At 33.6% G+C, this 23,971-nt stretch overlaps 1 protein-coding gene across 1 annotated transcript; it reads left to right on the forward strand.

Moving 5' to 3' along the window:
• The first annotated feature begins 1,856 nt into the window (after nt 1–1,856).
• Nucleotides 1,857–20,625, forward strand: LOC114406445 (NAD-dependent malic enzyme 62 kDa isoform, mitochondrial). Its single transcript, XM_028369152.1, has 19 exons — nt 1,857–2,243; nt 3,682–3,778; nt 6,400–6,518; nt 7,597–7,764; nt 9,696–9,824; nt 10,342–10,402; nt 11,646–11,749; nt 11,860–11,943; nt 12,853–12,959; nt 13,504–13,615; nt 15,376–15,489; nt 16,891–16,956; nt 17,829–17,901; nt 18,002–18,088; nt 18,734–18,788; nt 18,863–18,934; nt 19,445–19,507; nt 19,599–19,713; nt 20,204–20,625. Exons 1-19 carry the CDS (start codon nt 2,076–2,078, stop codon nt 20,276–20,278), a joined length of 1,869 nt encoding a protein of 622 aa, XP_028224953.1. The 5' UTR covers nt 1,857–2,075; the 3' UTR covers nt 20,279–20,625.
• The last annotated feature ends 3,346 nt before the right edge of the window (nt 20,626–23,971 follow it).

Consider the following 23,971-nt stretch of genomic DNA (forward strand, 5'->3'; position numbering starts at 1 on the left):
GAGAGAAATCCAAAGAATATGCTGGTTTGAGACTGTGCAATTGAGGATGCCTTAAATGAATTAATTGGTACTATTTATACTAACAAGATGCATCTATTTTTCGGTAGCTTATCACATAAGAACTTCACATTTAAGTGTGTTTGTCTTGGAGTAGTTATGAGATGAATGACATTCTCAGAAGTTTCCTAGAATGCGTGTAAGTGAGGATAAAACTCGCTGAAAAGTCTTGTGTGGTTTGTGGGTTCAATCATTAATCTAGAAATGGGTAAAATTGATTGAAGAGGTCTCGAAAAGGATTACTTATGGAAGGTTGTAATTGATAGAGGATTCTAACTAATAAGGATGTTGAGTGAAGTGTCACGGTGTGAAGTACCGTAATGTGTGAATCGCCGAGAAGTCGACAATCAATTATGTTAAAAAAAGTTGACTATACAATAATTTAAATTTGATTAAATATAAATTCTAATAAAATTTATTTTAAAAAAAGTATATTATTGATATTAAATTTAGAAAAGTCAAAAGTAAAAACTGATTATATAATGATTAGAAATTAATAAAGCATAATATTCAGATAGGATAAATCTTTTTATGATTTGATTAAGCTTGGAAAACAAATAAATAATGCTAATTGATATAAAAGAGATGATAACAAAAATCAATATCCCTCAATTGCAATACAACAAGGGGGGCCAAGACCCCTTCCCATACACATCGGTTCGTCCCTGTTCCCCCAGTCTTGTGCTTTAGAGACTTTTCCGCGCGTTGCACTCAGTTTTCTCCCTGGAAAGGAAGTTTTTGCTTTTCCCAAGACTCAAACCCTATACGTCCAGGCTAAGTACAAAGTTGATTGAGTCTTGGTACCAATGGATAAAGTTTTTTTCTTCTTCAAAACTCTTGAGTTAAAGTTCATAAAAAAATCAATTTTGAAATATATGTTAAACATTTCTTAAAATATATAATTAATATTTATTTTAAAATATTAAAAATTGTATATTATTATATTTGTTCTTATATATAAGAAATAAATGATAATATTTGTTATTCCTAATTTCAAGAAATATATTTACAAATGTATTGATTTTTAATTACCTTTAATACTTTTAATTAATTTATTATAAAGTCTATTAATAAAATATCACATTTTTTTAAATGATAGTACATGTATTTATTAAGTTATTAACAATATAACTATATAACTCATTCATTGATTGAAAAAAATTCTTCTTTGAATTATGAGATCAATTAATTCTTAATTTTCTTTTTGAATGAAACATACATTTATGACAATATTAATTAAAATGAATTAATTTAACCAATTTTATTTAAATTATTTAAATTTAACTAATTTTATTTCTATTTAAAACTAATTTTATTGATATGAATGAATTAAGTATTAGTTTTTTATATATAAAAACAAAGATAATATTTTTAAATATTAATATAAATAATATTTAATTTAATCTTTTTAATATTGTTATTAATGTTATTTGCCACATTGTTAGCTAAAAGTCTATTTTTATTTTTATGATCGGATGAATCATATCGAATACCATTTTTTTTTAAAATAAACATACACACTTTATTTATCCACGTACTGTTGTTATATTAGACGGATTTTTTATTTTTATTTTATTTTTACAAAAACACCGACAAACAAAAATATTAGGGACTAAAACTAAAACAGTAAAACTAGTGAAGTTTTTTATTAATGGACTAGTAAACAGACGACTTCCAGTGTCCCCCACAGTTGGAGAGGCGTTTTTAACTGTTGGATTTGTTATCTTTTTAATCATAAAAAAATATTAAAATTAAAAAACACAAACATATAAGAAATAATTCACATTCCCAGACCACATTCCGAAGAAATACTACTGCTACTACTCTTATTTCCTGCCTTGACCGCAACGATATGAAGTGAAACGCTACCACGTCCCCACACCCATTCAATAGGAAAACAACACAAGCCTCATTGGTCTTCGCAACGCTAATTCAACACTAATAACTGCGAACCACGCACCTAACTCAGAACGCTTAGATTAGATCTCATTTTCACAGAAAACAAAGAACAGAAGAAAATGGCGATGCTGTTGAAGCACGTGAGGAACTCGTCGTCGCTGCTGAAGCGCCACGTGACCGCCGCGCACTTGCTGCTGTCGCGGCCCTTCACCACCACCGAAGGCCACCGCCCCTCCATCGTCCACAAACGCAGCCTTGACATTCTCCACGATCCTTGGTTCAATAAAGTATTTCCTTCTTTTCTTCTTTTTCGATCACTTTAATTTTTTTTTTTTTTGAAAATTTGATAGGATTTTTTATGATTTCGATCATATAAGCCATTTTGAATAGAAAATAAGTATGCCCAGATACACAACTCATCTGTTTATTTTTTATTTTGTTTTCTTTTTCTAACGAGAAAAAAAGACTATGCACTGATGGTGTAAAATCCAATCTTAAACTACCATCTATGATAAATTTGTTGCTTTTATTTTAACCATCTTAAAAGTAAAAAAAAAACAACAACAATGATTTGTGATTGGATGATAGTGTATAGCTATTAAACTCTCTTTCGAATTTAAGAGGTGATGACTAATTATGCTATTTTATTTAGGCATTGTTTGGCCTAATAACTTAAGTGGTAATTTGAAAGTCTATATGTTTTCATAAGCTTCAATTTGGCTCTAGTTAGATAAACCTCTCCCTAAACACCTACAGGAAAAGAAGATAATGAGAAGTTAGAATGAATTGGGCTTCTCCCACAAGTTAAAATCAACTTATGCACTTAACCTTTATTTAAGTTCTTATTTCTCTCGTTTAACTTCACTAAAAGCTTAAACACGTAAGTTGATTTTAGTTTACGTGAGAAGCTTTATTCATTTTACTTTCTTATTTTCTATTCCTGTAAGTGCTTTTGAAGAAGTTTATTTAAATAGATTCATAGATGATGGATCATGAAAATAAGCTTAAAACAGCATACATGAGTTTCAGATACTGTTTAAGAGTTCATCCAAACTAGCATAAAATGTTTTGCAAGGTTTATTATTATTGAGAAGTCCAAATAAGGTGAAAAATAAGCATAGCCAAACATGGCCTTAGTCATGATAGTCTGAGGCTTTAGTGATTCATAATTTTATTAATATGAAAATGAAGTTTTTGTGTGGCATCAGAACATAGTTTGAAGCGTCATGTTCGTTCTTGGTCATGGGTCTTTTTAGGTGGGTTTTCTCTTTGATATGGTCTCTGATAAATGAGTTGGTTATTTAATGGAAACAAGTATAAACCGTAGTTGCAGTTGCAGCTGCAGTTGAGTTGCAAATGATAAATTTGCAGGAATTGTGGATGAATGTGGTCTGTGCAGCTGCAATTGCTATTGAAATTGGGTCCAATCCATTGCTTATAATTGGATCCAAATTATTCTTTAGAGGCTACAATCCGTAGATAAATTATCCTTGTCTTCTGCTTATTTTACATGATGCTAGAAAGCTCATGTAAAATTTCTGGCAAATTTCCTTCATTCTGATATTTCTGCCTAGTCCATCTTTAAGTTCCAGATTGAAGATAAATGTATGCTTTTGCTATTCAGTTTTTGCATAACCTATTCTTCCATTGGTGGATATTTTTTAATTTCCTATAAACTTTCAGTATGATTTTAGTATTATATTAACTTTGATGTTTTAAAATTAGGGGACAGCTTTTTCCATGACAGAACGAGATCGTCTTGATCTACGAGGACTGCTTCCTCCAAATGTTATGTCTCCTGACCTACAGATTGAACGATTCAGTATGTTTTAATATTTTCCCTGGTCTCAGGCCAATGTTGAACATATCAAATCAGTGTTGTTGGGCTTGGTAGTAATTTTATTTTTGTATAATGGTGTTGGTGGTGTTAATGATTAAGATTCATCATCCATTTTGCCTTTAAATGGAAATTAGGTCAGGTCATTCATTTTTTTTTTTTTGATCAGCAAAAGTATATATATATATATATATATATATATTATATAGAATATTAAAAATAGTACAAGTAGTACAGTTGTATATACATCCTAGCATTTGCAAGGTGCAGTACTGTGGTGACCTAATACATGCTAACCAACTTCAATCAGGACACCAAAGATCTGGCTAACCGCTAGGTACCCATCCAACCTAACTTGTATTATATAAACTATCCCCCATCAACACAAAAAAACTATCCCTAATGTTACTGGACCATGAGTGAAATGGGATATCAAATCCTTTCTCCAGATTTTTAAGCCAGGTCCAACAATAAAATAGAGTGTCCTCCATCACTTTATGACTGTTGAAACTTTCATTTTGGAAGACCATCCTATTCCTATGCTTTCAAATACACCATCTCAAAGCAATCCACCAGGTCTACCACCTCTGAGGCCTAAGTCCACTGATATTGTAGTAGTAGTGTTGAAGAAAGTGTTGTTTTGGATTTTCTGAGAAAGCGCCCACTACATTTACCCATGATCGCGATTCCCACCATAGCGGCAAGATGTTAGCACAAGTGAAGAATAAGTGAGCCTCATCCTCATCATGACTTCTGCAAAATAGGCAGGTGATGTCATTAGTTTCCACATTCCTCCTTCTTAAGTTATTTTTTGTAGACAGTCTTTCCCTGATCAATCTCCAAGCAAAAATTGTTGCTTTACTCAAGACTTTTATCTCCCATAGTGCTTTAAACATTTCATCCTATTCCTATTGAGTAATTCGTAAGCACTCCCCACTGTATACTTACCGCTCGAATCTCCCTCCCAACTCCACATGTCCTGTTGCTACACATTTACCGTCAAATGCTGTAAGTCTTCCATAAATTTTGCAGCTGTGTCTATTTCAACCTCCAAGAAGAACCTCCTCCACTGAAGCTTCCATTCCCAAATTGTATATGCTATTGTCCCCATTTGTTGGATGTGTTGATTTTGTTGTTGAGAAATCTGATACAGTCTTGGATACTTCTCCTTAAGCGAGACCCATCCTCCATCCATCCATCTTCCCAGAACAAGACCTTTGATCCACATCCTGGTGCAGCGGTAAAGTTGTGCCTTGGTGACTTGTTGGTCATGGGTTCGAATCCGGAAACAGCCTCTTTGCATATGTAAGGGTAAGGCTGCGTACAATATCCCTCTCCCATACCTTCGCATAGCGAAGAGCCTCCGGGCAATGGGGTATGAAGTTTTTTTTTAAGCCAGCTCCCCTCCTCGGATAGATTACAAGCAGAGCTAAGATCTCGCTACCAAAGAGATTCTCTGATGGACCTTCTTGTCACATCCAAATTCCTTCACCCCCCATACTTTGATTCCAGAACTTGTGCCCACAGTTCCCCATGATGATTGAACAAATTCCAGTGCCATTTCCCGAGTAAAGCCAAGTTAAACTTCCCCAAATCCCTTATACCCAAGCCCCCTTTCTTCTTTGGCAGACAAACTGTACCCCAATTCACCCAGGCAATCTTCTTTTGGTCTAAGTTTCCGCCCCACAGAAACTGCCTCTATAGCCCCACCAGCTTGTCCATCACTTTCTTCGGCACCCTGAAAAAGGAGAAAAAGAAGATAGATATCGAGTTTAGGACTGACTTTATCAGAGTCACCCGTCCCCCCAAAGAAAGATATTTTTGTTTCCACTTTGATAGTTTTCTCTCACATTTTTTGACTACTGAATCCCATGTCTCACTATGCCGTGGGTTTGTCCCAATGAGGATACCCAAATAAGAGAAGGGTACTGACAACACTCTGCAGTTTAAGTATGTAGCAGCATTGAGTATCCATTGTTTAGTTGCCCCGACCGCGCCAAATCTGCTTTTGGCAAAATTTATCTTCAGTCCGGACACCAGCTCAAAGCTCCTCAACATCACCTTGATTGCTCTAACATTTTCCCACGTTGCTGTCCTAAAGAAAATGGTTTTTAAAAATTATCTGTCTTTTTGTGTGTAATAGTAACACTCTGATTTGCTTTTTGTTTTATTTTAAAATTTTAATATATGAAATGGTTGAGAACGAGATGATGCTATAGTACTGCTTTGGACCATGTGAAACAATGCAAGGGAACCTCCATCAATTGCTTTGTTTTTTGGTTTTACTATTTTCATTTTAAATTTTTATTATGGTAGTGCTGCTTAGAGTTTCTGCAATAAGTGCTCTAGAGGCTGCTGCTGAATCTGTTGCATAAATTTTCCCACTTACACTGAAATTTGTTAGCATCTAGCTGAAGAATAAATGGCAGGTTGCACATGCTTAGTCTGTAGTTGATAAGAATAAAAAAAGAAATATCTCCAGTTGATGCTTTGGTGATGAAAAATAAGGATTCTGATTTTTTTCTTCTTATGCAGTTGTATATATATATTTACCTTTTTGTTAGTAGTCTATAATTAATTTATTGCTAAAATCCTTGTGCTGGCAGTGGTTGATCTGAAGAGGCTTGAAGTTCAAGCTAGAGATGGACCTTCTGATCCTAATGCATTGGCCAAGTGGCGGATACTTAACCGCTTGCATGACAGAAATGAGACTATGTACTATAAGGTATATGTATATCCATAGTTTTCTATTGCACTTCTTTGATAACCAACAATTCTTCCGGAAATAAACTTTTGTTGACAATTAGTTGCCAATCTCTGTCAGTGTCTCTAACAAAGTGGCCCTCTATAACTTACAGAATGTAAACTTGCAGAGATTTAGGTGCCAATATCTGCCAGTGTCTCCAATATTTGCATTTAAAATATGTTCTTTTCTAGTGCTCACATGAACTAGTCCAACATCGGATGGAGATGGTTTGGTCGTTTGCTGTCAAGTGTTGAAGTTCCCAGATTAGGAACCAACAAAGGGTGTAAGCATATGGAAAGATCATACATAGAGAAGTGGTACATATGTAGAGAAGTGGTGTGCTAGTGTGTATTTAGGAGTTTAGGAGGTGACATGTTTGGTGGTTCTCCTATACTAGTCATTTGTCTGTTGTCAGGAGAGCTGTATCGAGAATCATCGGTGAGTGGCTTGTGCTATGTTGCGTGTCAATATGTTCATGCAGTCATGCCTATGCCAGAAATGCACTCAAGTGATTAGAGGCTGTGAAGTGTAGATAAATGTCAGCCATGTTCGTGATCTGAGCTAGGATGCCAGTGACAAGGTGGGTAGGTGACCGGGTTGTCGACCAGGGATGGCTGGCCAGACTTAAGTCATGACCTGGAACAGAATATTATTGTACAGATGAAATACCAATTATCAAATTCTCTCTCTCTCTCTCTCTCTCTCTCTCTCTCTCTATATATATATATATATATATATATATATATATAATAATTGAAATTTTATGGCTTTTAGGGCTGACATTTGTGTCAAAACTATTATTTTTGGTTGGAATTCACATAACTTATGATGAGTAAGAGTTTTATATTGGATCGTACTTTCTTTTTCTTGTGTGTGTTTATTTATTGCATATTTTCTTCAAGTTATGCATTAGAAAACTAAACTTACCTTGTTTAGTGCATATGCATATTGTAAATAATTGAAGATGTTCTTGTGCATCTTCCAAATCCCGTTTCCCCCCCACCCCGTCCCCCCAAAAGAATGATGTTATTTTGAATGACATGTCTTATATTTTCAGGTTTTGATTGCCAAAATAGAGGAATATGCACCAATAGTGTATACTCCAACAGTGGGTCTTGTATGTCAGAACTATAGTGGACTGTTTAGAAGACCAAGAGGAATGTACTTCAGTGCTGAGGATCGTGGAGAAATGATGTCTATGGTGTATAACTGGCCAGCTGAGCAGGTTGTTAACTATCCATATTTCTGTATAAATTTTTGCTAGTACTTTTTTCTTTTTGATCAGCAAAACTAAATATATTATATATATAAATGATCAAAAGTACCAGAGGTACTAGTACATAGGGATATACATCCTGATATCTAGACACCGAAACTAAGGTATTCTAGATATTAGAAGAACATGTCTTTTGTTCTAATTGTAACACCCATTACATGAGAAAACCCTGACTAATATTGCTTGCCCATTGGTTGAGATGAGTTGAGAAATGTTTCTCAAAATGTCTAAGCCAAGTCCAAGTCCAGAAAACAGCTTCATCAAACAATCTGTTAGCATCAAATTCTGCATTTGAAAACAGAACTCTGTGTCTGATTTTCCAAATAGCCCAAGTTACCGCCATCCACCAGTTTATCCTAATTTTCATTGCTTCACCAGTTTGTATTAATGGATTTTAAATGTCTGTACTTTTTTTCCTGCTGAATATAATTCTTTTCTGACAATTGGTCTGGAATTATAGGTTCCACTGATTTTAGGTTTCATGTATACATTTAATAGACATGTATTAATGGATTTTAAAACCATGTATTTTTTTGAATGCTCAACTTGTTTGTTCTTTGATAATTAGCCTGGAATTAGGCTTGCTCTATTTATTTTAATTTCAATGTAGTTTGGTTAATTCTAGAATGAAGCTTCATTCTTGTATTTTTACCTTCTACATACATGTAAGCATGTAACTTTATCTGCTTACAACTTGAATAATATAAAAATGAACTTCATGTACCGAATGATGTTCCATGTCTTATTTCATATTTGCTAAACTTCAAAGTTTATTTATTTGCTCTAGTGTTTTTGATCTAATTCTAGTGATAAATTGATAGTAATTTTATTAACTCACAGAGATGTACAGCAATTTGTCTTACTGTCCTAGAGTCGTATGAATCCAATACAGAATATTCTCTGTCCCGAATCAGAACTACAACCCACATACTTCCGTCTCACACACTACTCCTATATCAAACAAATAAATAGCTTCCAAAAGGCATAGCTTCTCTTATTACACACTACTTAAGTATTAAACAAACACAATACATAGCATTACTGTCACAAAGGCATAACTGCCTTTCAGATTCACACAACTCCTTGAATAACCCTTTCCAAATGGCAGGTTTCTGATTATGATCCAAAGGATTAGTTTGTAGCTAGGATTGCCATTTGTTTTGGCAGTATTGCTTTCTTATATATATTGGAAGAGAGAATTATTGGAGAAATTGTGTTATGCTTTTGGCTTGTCACTTATATTCTTGATTCATATAGCAAGATATCACTGTTGGTTCCTATTTCATTTGATGGAAGATTGCAATATTTTGACAAATTAATGGATACATGGAACAATTTTTTTTTTTTTGAATTATTATTGAATGATTAAAATTCTGTCATTAGCACGTGAATTTGCTTGAAAATGTGATACCCAATTTTCATCCTTCATTGGATTTGTTTCCAATGAGGGCGAGCCCTGGTGCAGCGGTAAAGTTGTGCCTTGGTGACTTGTTGGTCATGGGTTCGAATCCGGAAACAGCCTCTTTGCATATGCAAGGGTAAGGCTGCGTACAACATCCCTCCCCCATACCTTCGCATAGCGAAGAGCCTCCGGGCAATGGGGTACGAAGTTTTTTTTTTTTTTATTGGATTTGTTTCCAAATTATGACCTGTCTATGTATAATATTTTGATATATACTAAATTGTTGTGCCTTGGTGACTTGTTGGTCATGGGTTCGAATCCGGAAACAGCCTCTTTGCATATGCAAGGGTAAGGCTGCGTACAACATCCCTCCCCCATACCTTCGCATAGCGAAGAGCCTCTGGGCAATGGGGTACGAAGTTTTTATACTAAATTGTTGAAGTATCAAATTGAACATCTCCCTTGATATTCTTTTCAGGTTGATATGATTGTAGTTACTGATGGGAGCAGAATCTTGGGACTTGGAGATCTTGGAGTTCAAGGAATTGGCATTGCCATTGGGAAGCTTGATCTATATGTTGCTGCTGCTGGGATAAATCCTCAAAGGGTACGCTGTTGCTCAATGTTTCATTATTTTTCCTTTCCAACTGTTCAGGTTTTGATAACATTGGTATCTTTATGTTGTCGGTAAGGAAATATCCCAATTTGATAAATGCTGTGATTAATTATGCTTAAACAGCCTTATTGGGTCACAATAACCTTTTCTTTGAATGCTTATTGTCTTTTGGTTGTCTTATCCTAACGAACCCATTATTTTGCTTCTTTTATGAACCAATTATGGAAAACTTTCCTTCATTCTACGAAATGGTTCTTCCATTGGAGTATGATTATGTTGTGCTTGATTTAACAATAATTTTGTCATAGCTTTTGGTAGCTTTTTTCACATTTTATTCTGTCTTGAAACTGTTTCTTTCTAGCGTAGCTAGCATGTCTTCTAATAACTACGTTACTATTCCCCTTGAGAGTATTATTATTACTATGTATTACATCATTTTTCTATTGTTAGCTCTACATAGTACATGTCTTTCACAATTCTGAGAAACTTTTTTTTCTTCTTGCAATAGGTACTTCCGGTGATGATTGATGTTGGTACTAATAATGAGAAGTTACTCGAAGATCCCTTATGTAAGTGTTAGTTCTAATTTCATTCAGTGAAAGTATTCTACTGGACTTATATAGAAGTGACATCATTGCATTTAAAATATTGTCTATCTGATGGTAACTGAAATCCTGGTTAGTTAGGAAGGGATCCTTTAATGGATTGTGTTAGGAAGTCCTACATTGCCTGTCTCAATTCTTGGGGTGTAGCTTATATATCTGTTGGACAACTTCACTTAGTGTCAATTGGTTTTAAGTTGAAATCTAACATGGTATCAGAGCCTATAGCCCATTTTAGTTCTTGCCTATTCTAGTTGGCTCGCCTGTATTGGCAGGCATTTGTGGAGGGGAGGTGTTAGGAAATCCCACATCGCTTGCCTCAGTTCTTGGGGTACAGCTTATATATCTGTTGGACAACTTCACTTAGTGTTAATTGGTTTTAAGTTGAAATCTAACGGATTGGAGGTAATTAATTATATGTGCAGAAAATACAGATTTTTTTAATTAGCAATTCTATATTAGAAAGAAATTCTGATTTGAAACTACATGATGGCAGTTGGGTGTAGAAAATAACTTCTGACATTTATGTATTGGGAGTACATATCTGACAATTGGCTGCGTAATTAGGAAGTGTGCAGTTATTAGCAATTTGTAGACACAGTATACCCTTTGTAGGGGACTTTTGTCTCTCGGACAGCAAGTGTATTGCTGTATTGTGTGTGATTTCTGTGTTTCATATTATATTAATATATTTTACTATTAGTTTATCAATTGGTGTTCTATCACCATCACTATTTCTTCATCAACTCAAGCTTTACTCCTGTCAAAGACCAACATTCCTAAAAGTTTAAGCTACTAGGTAGAAAGCCTATGAATGGTTTTATATCTCTAACATGCTCCGTCACACTAGAGCTTTTTGAGCTTGTAATGTCAACAATGCATAGACTCATTATGCTATGCTGAAATTTTTCATTTAGAAGTATGGGAATGGTAACTGGTAAGGATTGAGCTCCTAACCACATGGTCAAAGAGGCTCTAACAACAGGTCAAGGATCAACATTCCCAAATGCTTAAACTATTTGGTTGAAGCCCATGAGTGGTTTAATATCTCTAACAACTCTTGTTGTGTGTAGCTCAGTGGACCAAAAGAACGATATGGCATATGCCTCCTGTTGTTGCACTTAAATATATAATCAGCTTTCATCTTAATTTCTAAATGAGCTGAGCTGAGTTGGCTCAATGAAATATGATTGGTTTTTTCTTATATCAGATTTGGGATTGCAGCAGCATCGTCTTGATGGGGATGATTATCTTGCTGTAGTTGATGAATTTATGGAGGCTGTCTTTACTCGCTGGCCAAATGTGATTGTGCAGGTATTAACAGTAAGGGGTAAAATAAAAGTAGCAGCTTGAATTCATTTGCATTTTATCTGCAGAGCTCATATTTTTTATTATAAGGCTATTAAATTTTTGTGCCAACACAGTTTGAAGATTTCCAAAGCAAATGGGCATTTAAGTTATTACAGCGGTATAGAAATACCTACAGAATGTTCAATGACGATGTGCAGGTAGAATTTCTTTTATATAGGATAATATAATGTCAGTTATTTTTGCAGGAAACTATTAGTGTTCTCAGGAAATATTGTTAAGTTAATTCTTAATTTTACTTGGGAATTTCATATATGGTCCTTTTGAATCACATTTTCATTTAATAACTGAGACTATAAAAGTATTTTATTACCATATTAAAATTTATGAGAACCATTAATGATATTATCCAGAGAAAAGAAAAGAGAAAACATTGTTCAGCTGTTTCAGAGCATTAACATCTTAAGCTTTTAGGTCATCATATTCTTCGATAGGCTTTAATTTATTTGATGCTTGCTGCTTGGCTGGTATTTGTCTCATTTCTGTTTTTAGTAATAGACTAATAGTCAGTTAATTTTTCACTTGAATGATAGGCTTGCCGCACCTTGTTTTGACAAACAGAAATTCTTTGTTGCTACCCTTTGTATGATGGCATCTCATTTAATTCCTTCAAGAGAGCTTTCTTATCTAGCATCGCATGCAATGTTGGTTTTTTCCTTGTCATCTCTCATGTAAAATTTTTCATGCTTTGAAAAGAGAATTCTTCTATATTTACCTTCCGCTTTTATTATTAATGTTTTCTGTCTTCCAATCCCAATCTATATTTTTTAGATCTTAAAAGCCAAGGTTTCAGAGAACTAAAGGTTCTATTTTCTACAACCATTTTTCTTTCAAATTTTATGATCCATTTGATTGTAGATGAATTATACCATAATTTGAAAATTTCGAAGAGGAGGGTCCTTCAATATATTGTAACGCACTATGGTCATAGTTTCACTTTCTTAATGCTGCAAATTATCTAAATTGTTATAGGTATATCAATAGCTATGTATGTGTATATAGATCTTATGCTATTTCATTGCTTGATGTGTGTAAAATTCTCCACGCAGGGAACAGCTGGAGTTGCAATTGCTGGACTTCTAGGTGCTGTACGGGCGCAAGGAAGACCATTGATTGACTTCCCAAAGCAGAAGATTGTTGTTGCTGGTGCTGGAAGGTTAGTAGTTATCTTTTCTTAAAGGATGACCGAACATTTATGATTAAACATAAATGTTTTTTGCTCACTGAATTATTTATATACATTTTCAAATGTGCAAGGTATGTTAGAATATCTAGAAAATATCTCATGATTTATTGTGTCACTTGAAAAGGGAGGAAATATTGCTGAGTTGCTTGAGGGAATCCTCAGCATGATTTGCAATCTCTAATATCAGGAGACTAGGAAACAAGAAAAAACTAGGAAATTAGGAAAATAATACAGATCAAATTCGTTTATCAAAATAATTTAAAAATTGAGTTTATTTTCTGTTTGTTATGTAATCTTGTATGGTAGATGTCTGTACATTTGCTTATGTGATTCTTGCTTTAATTGAAAAGTGATGTTGGTTTCATTTAGAAGACCTTTGGCTTTAAATAATGCTTTGAGTGGAACTGGAATGATTGTTTCAATTGAAATTCTATGTTGAGTCCATTAGCACTAAGGACATTCATATTCAAGGCATTGTTTTGTTGTTTCTTTGGTTATATTTGTACTGCTGCAGTGCTGGAATTGGGGTTCTTAATGCAGCGAGAAAAACAATGGCAAGGATGTTGGGTAATAATGAAGTAGCTTTTGAGAGCGCAAAGAGTCAGTTTTGGGTTGTTGATGCACAGGTATTGCATAGCTTGATCTTGATGTCTTAATTAGATGTAGTTCACTCTGTTGTTGTAATTAAATTTTATTTCTGACAAAAAGAATAACCTATGATTTAATATTGAATTGCATACTTGTATATGTACTTCCGGGGGTTGAGTTTCAGAGCCTTGTCCTCTTAGAATGTAGATTTGGACCTAACTCAACCCCAAAAGTTTTTTTTTTATCAGCAAAGATAAATTATATTCATATATATTGTGAGTACCAGAGGTACAAAACAGTACATGTAATTAGATTGACTTGCCAGCAACATGGTTCCAAGCTCAGACTGAGATCAGTGTCTATGGTTTCTACCCCCCTGAAAAGACAAATCCTGATGCTATGTTAGATGACCAATAGCTGTAAGTGAGAGCAAAGTCCTTCTCAAAGTTCTTCAGCCATGTCCATAGTGTAAAAACAGCATCCTCCATTAACTTGTTACCATCAACCCCAAAAGTTAGTTCATAGGGAGAGCCCCCCCCCCCCCCCCCCTCACACACACACACATATTCTATTGTGGCCTTCTCTAGTCGGTGTGCGACTTGAGTTTTTTTCAACATACCCCCTCTCGCTTAGCATTAGACTCTGATACCATCTTAGAATGTTCTTTTGGGCCCAACTCATCCCTAAAAACTAGCTCATAGGACAAGGGTTGCTTCCCACTTTTATATTCTATTTGCCTTATCTCCAAGCCAATTTGGAACTTGGATTTTTTTCAACACACCCCCTCATGCTCAACACTTCTGGGCTTCGTGTGTGGATAATAATATGGTGAGTGACCCATTTAATGGATCTAGGATAGACTCTGATACCACTTAGAAATATATATTTGGACCTAACTCAACTCTAAAAGTTAGCTCATAAAGTGAGGGTTTCCTCCCACATATATATTCTATTGTGGCCTTATCTCTAACCGATATGGGACTTAAGTTTTTCTCAACACATCCCCTCATGCTTAGCACTATTGGGCTTGATGCGTGGATGTCAACCCTCACCCCATGAGCTAGCTTTTGGGGTCGAGTTAGGCCCAAATCCACATTCTAAGATGATATCAAAGCCTATCCTAGATCTATTAAATGGGCCACCCACCATATTATCTACGCACCAAACTCAAAAGTCTTGGGTGTGATGGGGTGTATTGGGAAAAACCCAACTCCTACGTTGGCTAGAAATAAGGTAAAGATAGAATATATAAGTGGGGGACAACTCTCACCTCACAAGCTAGCTTATGGGGTTGAGTTAGGCTCAAATCCACATTCTAAGATGTCCAGAAGTAGTGTGCGAAACATTGATATGAATTATGAAAGTGTTAGAAATGTGTCTTTAAAAATTTTGAAACTCCATTAGATGTTAAATTTCCTTCAATGATATCATAATATGAAAAAAGAAATGGATTCAAACTCTCTTAAACAGATAAAATATTTAATTTTGTTGAACTATACTAATTTTTTAAAGGAATCTATATTGTTTTAATAAACATTTGTGTGTGCATATTCTGCACAATACACGTGTCATAGATTTTTAATGTCTTTTTATCCCATATGTATCCATAGCAAATATTATAACTAAAGCTAGAATCGTTATGGCTTTATTTTTATTTATAATATACTTGCTTTTTGTAATTTTTGGTGACTGGCAAACTCATTGCATGAAGGTGAATTTTATGCTGTACTAATGATTATTTCCAAATATTTTGATCACCATGCGATATTCAATTTTATTATTGTTTTTGCGAATACAGGGATTAATCACAGAAGGACGTGAAAATATTGATCCAGATGCCGTTCCTTTTGCAAGAAATTTGAAAGAAATGGATCGCCAAGGACTGAGGGAAGGAGCAAGCCTCGTGGAAGTGGTTCGTGAAAATATTGCTTTAGATGCTAATATGAATTATTAAAATCATGATATGGAATAAATCAAAATTCTAAAAAGAATAATTGATTTAGTTATTACTTCAGTTTCCGATTCTCTAAGGACAAGTTCTTAGCATTTGAATATAAACTTGTCGCAATTCATGACTCACCTTAGATGCCTGAAGATTGAAAAATAAAGAATTTGAGAACTTTGTTAGATGCTTTATTAATATTTTACTAGGAATTATTAACTTACATCCATTTTGTGATAAAGTTTTATTAAAAAATGTATATTAATATTTATCAACTACAGATGATATGCCTGAGAAATTCTTGTAGAAAAAACTTGTATACATTTTCTTAAAATATCTTTTTTGATATTTTTTTTCTTATTTTATATTGTTTAGAGATTATGTAAATAGGGAAATATTGTAAATAGAGATATTATGAGCTATATGTAATTATGGTAACCACTATCAGGGTAACAGTTATTCCTTGTATTATGTCTCTTATTATGCATAACAGCTATATGTAGTTATGTATAAAGAGATATTATGAGCTATATGCAATTATGGTAATTAGGGTAATGTTATTCCTTGTATTTATGTCTCGTATTATTAATTAGTCCTTCTGTTCTGTAATTCAAGAGACTTTCATTTAATCTCTTGAGCCATTATATCCATCAATAATATTTTCTGTTCGTAAACTTGAGCCATTTCTCTCTTTTCTTTGGTTTTTAATTCTAAATTCATAACTCCTAATATAAGTTTCTCTGGCATCTCTTTGTTATACTTACACAAACATGCACACACATGTAAGTTAAAACTTTTAATAACAACAGTCAAGTTTTTCTTTTATGAATAAAATAATATGAAGAGGAAAAATTTAAAAATATTTTGGAATATAGAATTTGTGTATGATATAAATAAAAATTGATATAACTAAGCTCTCCAATCTATTAGTGAAATCCTATTGTTTAATAAGTTACAGTCCACTTTAGCTCTGAATTTTTCCAGTTTTCAGATGAGTAACTGATAGGAGTTCAGTCACCAAATGAAGCAAGCCTATTAAAATGTATTCGTGTAGGTCCAAGCCCAATATGGCATAACCGTGTGTGGCTGGTTTGGGTAGTGGTATGTTAGTGGAAGTTAGTTAGAGGAGAGACAATAAGACTAGTGTTTCTGTCATATGGGAGGGGTATGGAATTGTAAGTTCTACGCTGAATTTGGAAATAGAACTGGGAGCTCTGAGAGCCTTTCTCAAGCTTGGGGGAGCATTTGCTCTCATTTGGTTTATACTTATCCCTCTCTGCTTTTACTTCCTTTCTGTTAGTGTTCTTCTTGATAGTTGATACCTATCAGTAACTGCTTGCTTCATACATCCTTACTAAACTTTGGTAACAGGTCAAGCAAGTGAAGCCTGACGTTCTCCTAGGATTATCGGCTGTTGGAGGATTATTCTCAAAAGAGGTATCTAGACTGATGCTTTAATTTGATTATTCATTACACACTTATTTCATTAAGATTATTCAATTATGGGTATTTTTTATTATAAATACACAATTCATAATTTTTAATTTTTAATATGGCTCGAAAATATTATTAATTAAAAGTATATTTGTTATTAATTTTGAATATAGTTTTACATAAGTAAATGAACATACCTTTATTATAAATGGGTATTTTTAATATGGCTTCTACATGCAATTATGGGTATTTTTTTTATCATAAAAGCTCAAAAATAAAAAATATCCATAAGTAAAGGTATGTTCTTAATTAATAATTTTAGAAGTCATAATTTTAAGGCAAATGCAAGTTAATAACAAGAGTCAAGTAATGTAAAAAAGGAAAGTACAGCAAGGAAGGGAAGCTTATTATTTATCTGAACACAACATTGAAAAAATAATATAAAACAAAACATAATGTAGGAAAGTAATTCACCAAAAAAAAAATAATGTTGGAAAGTTGCTTTAATTGAGGTCCTGCCTTAATTGCAAGCTATCAAAGTATTTATCAGTGTCATGGAAAGGGCTACTTACGGGGAGGCTGATAAAAAAAAGCTGAGTGAAATGTTGTAGAGTGCAGCCACTAGGACATCGTCTCTCAGCCTCTATAAAATCTAGAAATTATCTTTTGGTTGTAAATTTATGAACCCCATTCCCCCAGGAAAAAAAACATACATTTACTTTATCTGCATTAGCAACACAACCACATGCATTCTCTGTAGAAACTGAATGAAAATTCAAGTGAAAACTTGCATCTTACTTTATGCTTTCATAGACATAATTTTTTTTGGTAAATTTCTTTCTTCAATATACTGATGATGGCATCCTATCCTCCAGGTACTAGAGGCCCTCAAGGGTTCAACATCAACCAGACCAGCCATATTTGCTATGTCAAATCCAACAAAGAATGGTATGTATTTTTTTCCCCTTTTTCTAAATTGGTATGTGCTGTGGCAATGGAAAACATGGATTTGTAATATTTTGTATGCTACCTCCCTCATTTTTGGCAGCTGAATGCACCGCTGAAGAAGCATTCTCCATTTTGGGTGACAACATTATTTTTGCAAGTGGAAGTCCATTCAGTAATGTGGATCTTGGTATAAGTTTACAAATCCCCTCCAGACTAATATTTGTATATTAAATGTTTATAATCTAGTGATGGTGGCATGAAATTGAAAGGTGATAATGTAACTCTATTGATTATTGCTTGCTGGAAACTTAAGAACCATGATGATTGTCTACAAACTCATTGGATATATGAAGACTAGAATCCCCACTATTATTAAGAGAACAGTATCCTTACTTTCTTATTTGAATAGTTGGGAATCCAAATTCCATATTGATGCTGACTCAAATTGTTTGTTAATGTTTGTTCTATATGGAATCTTTTTCATTTTCATGTGCCACTGCTTCAAGTACCTAATGATAGGTCATTAAGGTATAAAATGGGGAAAGAACACTTATGCCTCTACTTATTCCGGTCTCTTGCAAATAAGAAAGAATTTGTCTGAATGCCTTACCCTTCAGATTCTGAATATAGTTTGTTTCTTTGGGTATAAATCAAGCCTTGTACTTTATTTAAACTTGTTAAAATAGATCTTTGTTCTACAATGTGCGTGAAGTATATAAATCTTCTTTACATTGGTAAAGTACTAGTTTGGTACAATTTTTTTTTTTATTATCCTTTTTCTCTGTCTCAATTAAGGGGAACTTACAACTGCAATTTCCTGTAATTTATGTAGGAAATGGTCATATTGGCCATTGCAACCAGGGAAACAACATGTACCTCTTTCCAGGGTTAGTTGACAGTTTCATACTTTATTTTATAGTATACAGTTAATTTTTTTTTAAAATATATCTTTTTGTTCCAGCATTGGTCTCGGAACTCTTCTTTCAGGCGCTAGGATCGTCTCTGATGGCATGCTGCAGGCTGCAGCTGAGCGGTATATTTCACTAGATTTATTAATTTCTGAAAATACTGCTATGATGAATTACTTAAAAAGCCAAAATAGGCTTTAAGCTGGAAAGTGTCAAATAAATTTTGTCTGTCTACTAGTATTCAAACTGTGATGGTATAGTTAAATATGAAGTTACTTGAAGTGTCTTTCGAGAACTATCCAAAAACTGGTGAATCTACGTGAATGGTTTTTATATTTCTAACATGCCTGGCCCCACTCATGCAATCTTATATTTTGAAGCACCATACCAATAGGGTATATCCCCTTCTTTGAGTGACAAAGAAAGATAAAGCAGATGATGCATATGCATAATTTGTCTTGAGGCATGACCAGATTAAATTTGAGATTTAAATAATTACTTTTTGAAGCTTGAGCATTATGTTAGACATGATGATTTAGGCTTCATAACATTTTCTGCGTCATTCATCTCGAAATGCTGCTGTCTTTCCTTGGTTTTGATTTTTTTTTTGTCTGTCTGATCATTGGAAACTGAAGTCTGGCTACATACATGAGTGAAGAGGAGGTACTCAAAGGAATTATTTTCCCTTCAACATCCAGGTATAAATGAGCCTTTTCTTTGCTGTGTGTAGGCTATAAGAGATTGTGTTGAAGGAGTAGCTTCTTTCTCAAAACTAATACATATTTGCAGAATTCGAGATATTACAAAGCAGGTAGCCACAGCTGTTATAAAAGAAGCAGTGGAGGAGGACCTAGCTGAAGGATATCATGGAATGGATGCTCGGGAGCTGCAGAAACTAAGCGAGGCAAGTTATGTTTGCTTGAGAATATTAAACATTTTTGCATGCCTGTCCTAATCATTATAAGCGTAGTTCATTCAAATGCACCTTTGGAATATCATCTTTCTCACCATTTGTTTTATACTTTCTTCAAATGCATCCATGTTCCCTTACCATAGAGTAAATTGAACTGAAAGTTTTGTATGCATGTCCTAATCATTATAGAGTAGTTCATTCTCATTTAACATCAAATGAAATTATTTATTGTTGATAATCAGAAATATTTAATGTATAGATTTATTAGGATCTGATTTATAGGAACATATCTGATTTAGAGGAAACTGAATATCCTCTCATTATCAGTATTTATTGTAATAACCACTATATAATAGAACATCCACGGTGTACTCTGATACACGGTTTTCACACAAATATCCTTCAGTTTTATCCTATTTTACATTTGTATACCAAAATTCAAAACTTCAAAGTTATTGATGCTTCTTTATCGGAGTTGCAGGATGAAATCGCGGAATATGTGCAGAATAACATGTGGAGTCCAGAGTACCCTACATTAGTTTACAAGAAAGAATGAGTAACCTGCAGGGTTGATAACTACAATTTCCCTCTCGATGCATGTTTGGTTCGATCAGGTTGTTCACAGAATCCTGTTTACTGGATTAGATGATTTAAATTCTGAAACATTATCTCATAGCATATTTCTAAAAGTCTAGCAAACTTGTATTTTATGTACATGATGCTTCTTTTAAATAAAAATGAAAAGCCAAGATTAGTTTTTAATTTACTTTTTATTTCTGTAGTGTTATACTTCTGAATCACTTAGGCTAATAGCGAAGGTTTTTTCATTTTTTTTATGGAAAGACTTTGTATTTCATTCAAAAAAGGAGTTATGTACATCCAAAAAAGAGGAGACCATTCACCTAAGTGACTGTTTGGTAACTTATTCGTAGTGATTTGTATTTAAAATCTTTTATTTCAAAGAATGTTACTTTTTTGTTTTACTGATAAAGGAATATTACTGTATTCTTAGGAATCACAGTTCTAAAATATATTATAATCAGGAATGTTATTCCTTTGAAAATTTAAAAATATGTTTAGCTAGATTTTAAATTTTCTAGTAATATTTTTAAAATAATTAAATAAAAGATAAGAATTGGAATGGAAATTATAATTAGGTTAGAAAATAACTTCTTACATTCTCATGATTATCATGGGAACAGAAATAAAGTAAATCATGTTTTTTTTAAGGAAATAAAGTAAGTCATGCTATATACTACTTTCCTGAAAATGAACAATAGTCAAAATTACTTTTTCAAAATCGCAATAAATATAGGAATATTACCTCTTTCAAGTTCACATCTACAAGTGTTTTTAATGGTGAATCTATTAAATTTTTAACATAAGATATATCTATTTCAACATTTGCTCAAATATGCTAATTTTTTTTATATTGTGGATTAGTAACAACTAATAATCAGACGATTTCAAAACAGATTATCCATTCATTCGATAGAGAAGATCACCAAGATTTCGTGATTCGCTGCCGAACTTATTCCAATTCAATAAGAGATCTCAATATTATGCCTTGAAGAGGACTCGAACCTCCACGCTCTTTAGCACGAGATTTTGAGTCTTGCATGTCTACTATTTCACCACCAAGGCATCTTGAAAGCGAATCGTATTCCATGAATATGATATCTATCTAGTGTGATGTATGGAATATATGACAAAGGTAGAGTGTTAGAGTCTTTTTATTGATTGGTCATGTCATATAGGCCCGAGTTAGACACCCAATTGGTTCGATTTGAATTATTCAGAGGATATATTATCTATCTATATCTATATAGATAGATATTCTATAAAAAAAAAGGACTAATTAAACCTATTTCTCGATTCAATAGAAGCCCAAAGAGATGAATTTAATAGGGTCCTAAATAATAAGATATATGTAAAAAACAGGTCCGATTACGCCTATTACCTTTATATCATTAATTGATATTTAAATATATGAGTATTATATTTAATTACGTGTCATAATCTTGCATCTATGTGTCTTTTCTATTATATTTTTCATCAAAATATGCTTTAAGAAAAACTTAATTTTAGTATATATAAAAGAAATTATCAATCATTTTTTTGTCTTAACTCTTTTGTTCCTCACAGGACAAAGACATTGACTAATTCAAATAATGTCAACTTTAAATTCAAATAATATTAAAAAATAATTTAACTTTAACTTCAATAATTATTTTTACCAAAAATTTATAAATTAAGTTTGAATAATATTCAAATAATTCAATTTTAACTTCATTAGATTGAATTAATTGCCATATAGTATTTTTAAAATGCTAATTTTTAATTTTTTTAATTTTATTTTTGATATACTTATGTGTTTTTCTTGTTACTTTTTAAATAAATCATAATTTTATTATTTTGTATAATTTTATATTTTTTAGTTATTTTAACAGTTAATTTTATCAAATAATTTTAATTTAATAAACTATTTTTTAAGCTCATAGCTATCGGCCAACATTTCATCTAATTTTACCGTAGCCATATCTTAGCTATCCAGCGAGCTTAGTTGAAGTTAGGAATAAGTTTTGTTTGTTGTAACTACTTTCGGTTATTAACAGCCTAACTACTTAACAGTTTTCTTTCTTTCATCAATGTATAAATATCATCTCACTTCCATCAATAAAGCTAAGCTAGTTTGGTTATTTTGCTGTTTCAACTTTTCACTTCCTATGGCTTTATTTTCTTTTGTTATGGTATCAGAGCTCTCCCTTTGAAGAGCTTTGCCGTGCATTCGATTTTTTTCATCCTTCTCTATTCTTTATCAACCATGAGTGAGAGAGTAGAGCAAACACCTAGCATGGATAGTTGCCTCTACCTCCATCCGAGCGAAAACCCAACAGTAGCTCTTGTATCTCCAGTCCTAGATTCTTCTAACTATCATTCATGGAGCAGATCGATGATGACATCTTTGAGTGCCAAAAATAAGGTGGAATTCGTAGATGGAAGCGTACCTGAACCACCAAAAACAGATCGAACGCATGATGCATGGTGTCGCTGCAACAACATGGTCGTATCTTGGATTGTACATTTGGTATCCACATCCATTAGACAGAGTACTCTATGGATGGACAAAGCGAAAGAAATATGGCACGATCTGAAATCCCGATACTCGCAAGGTGATCTCTTTCAAATCTCTGATCTTCAACAAGAAGCATCATCAATGAAACAAGGTGACCTTTCCATTACCGAATACTTCACCAAATTATGCATTGTATAGGATGAAATAGAGAATTTTAGGCCCGATCCTATTTGTTCTTGCACTGTGCAATGTATCTGTTATGCTCTTACTGTCATTGTGCAAAGAAAACTTGAGGATCGAGCGATGCAATTTCTATGTGGTTTAAACGAACAATATAGCAATGTTCGATCACATATTCTGCTCATGGATCCATTGCCTACGATATAAAAAATTTTCTCATATGTAGCACAACAAGAACGACAGCTATTAGGAAATAATCTCATGACAGGTATCAATCTTGAACCGAAGGGAAGCTTGATCAATGTCGTAAAGTTCACTTATGATTTTTGTGGACGAACTGGGCATACAGAGAACGTGTGCTACAAAAAGTACGGTCTTCCTTCCAATTATGATGGGAGAAGCAAAGGAAGCAGTATCAAAAGTGGAAATACATGCACTCATTGTGGGAAAAATGGACATACTGTTGATGTATGCTATAGAAAGCATGGATTCCCCCAGGATACAGGTTTTCCAATACAAGGAACACTGCAAACATCATAGTGACAGTAGATGGCAAAGTCACAGATGACCAAACGCAGCATCACGAGTCATAAGAAGTTCGTTTTTCACCCGAGCAATACAAGGCATTGCTTGCTTTAATCCAACAAACATCTCATGGGAACTCAGCGTCTACTTCATCTAATGTCAAACAAGTTGCTTCCATTTCTTCATGTTCTACTGATTCAGCATCAATCATGGGTAAACCCTTGCCTTCCGTAAATCACACACACACTCACTTCTTGGATACTAGACTCCAAAGCAACTGATCATGTATCTTGCTCACTAACTCACTTTCACTCCTATAATCAAATCAAACCTCCCATTATGGTCAAATTACCAAATGGTCATCACGTTCATGCTACCCATTCAGGCGATATATTTCTTTCAGCTTCAATAATTCTGTCAGATGTTCTTTACATACCTTCGTTCACTTTTAATCTCATTTCAATATCC

This window comes from Glycine soja, chromosome 3 (assembly GCF_004193775.1).
Source record: "Glycine soja cultivar W05 chromosome 3, ASM419377v2, whole genome shotgun sequence".
In the NCBI taxonomy this organism is placed as follows: domain Eukaryota; kingdom Viridiplantae; phylum Streptophyta; class Magnoliopsida; order Fabales; family Fabaceae; genus Glycine; species Glycine soja.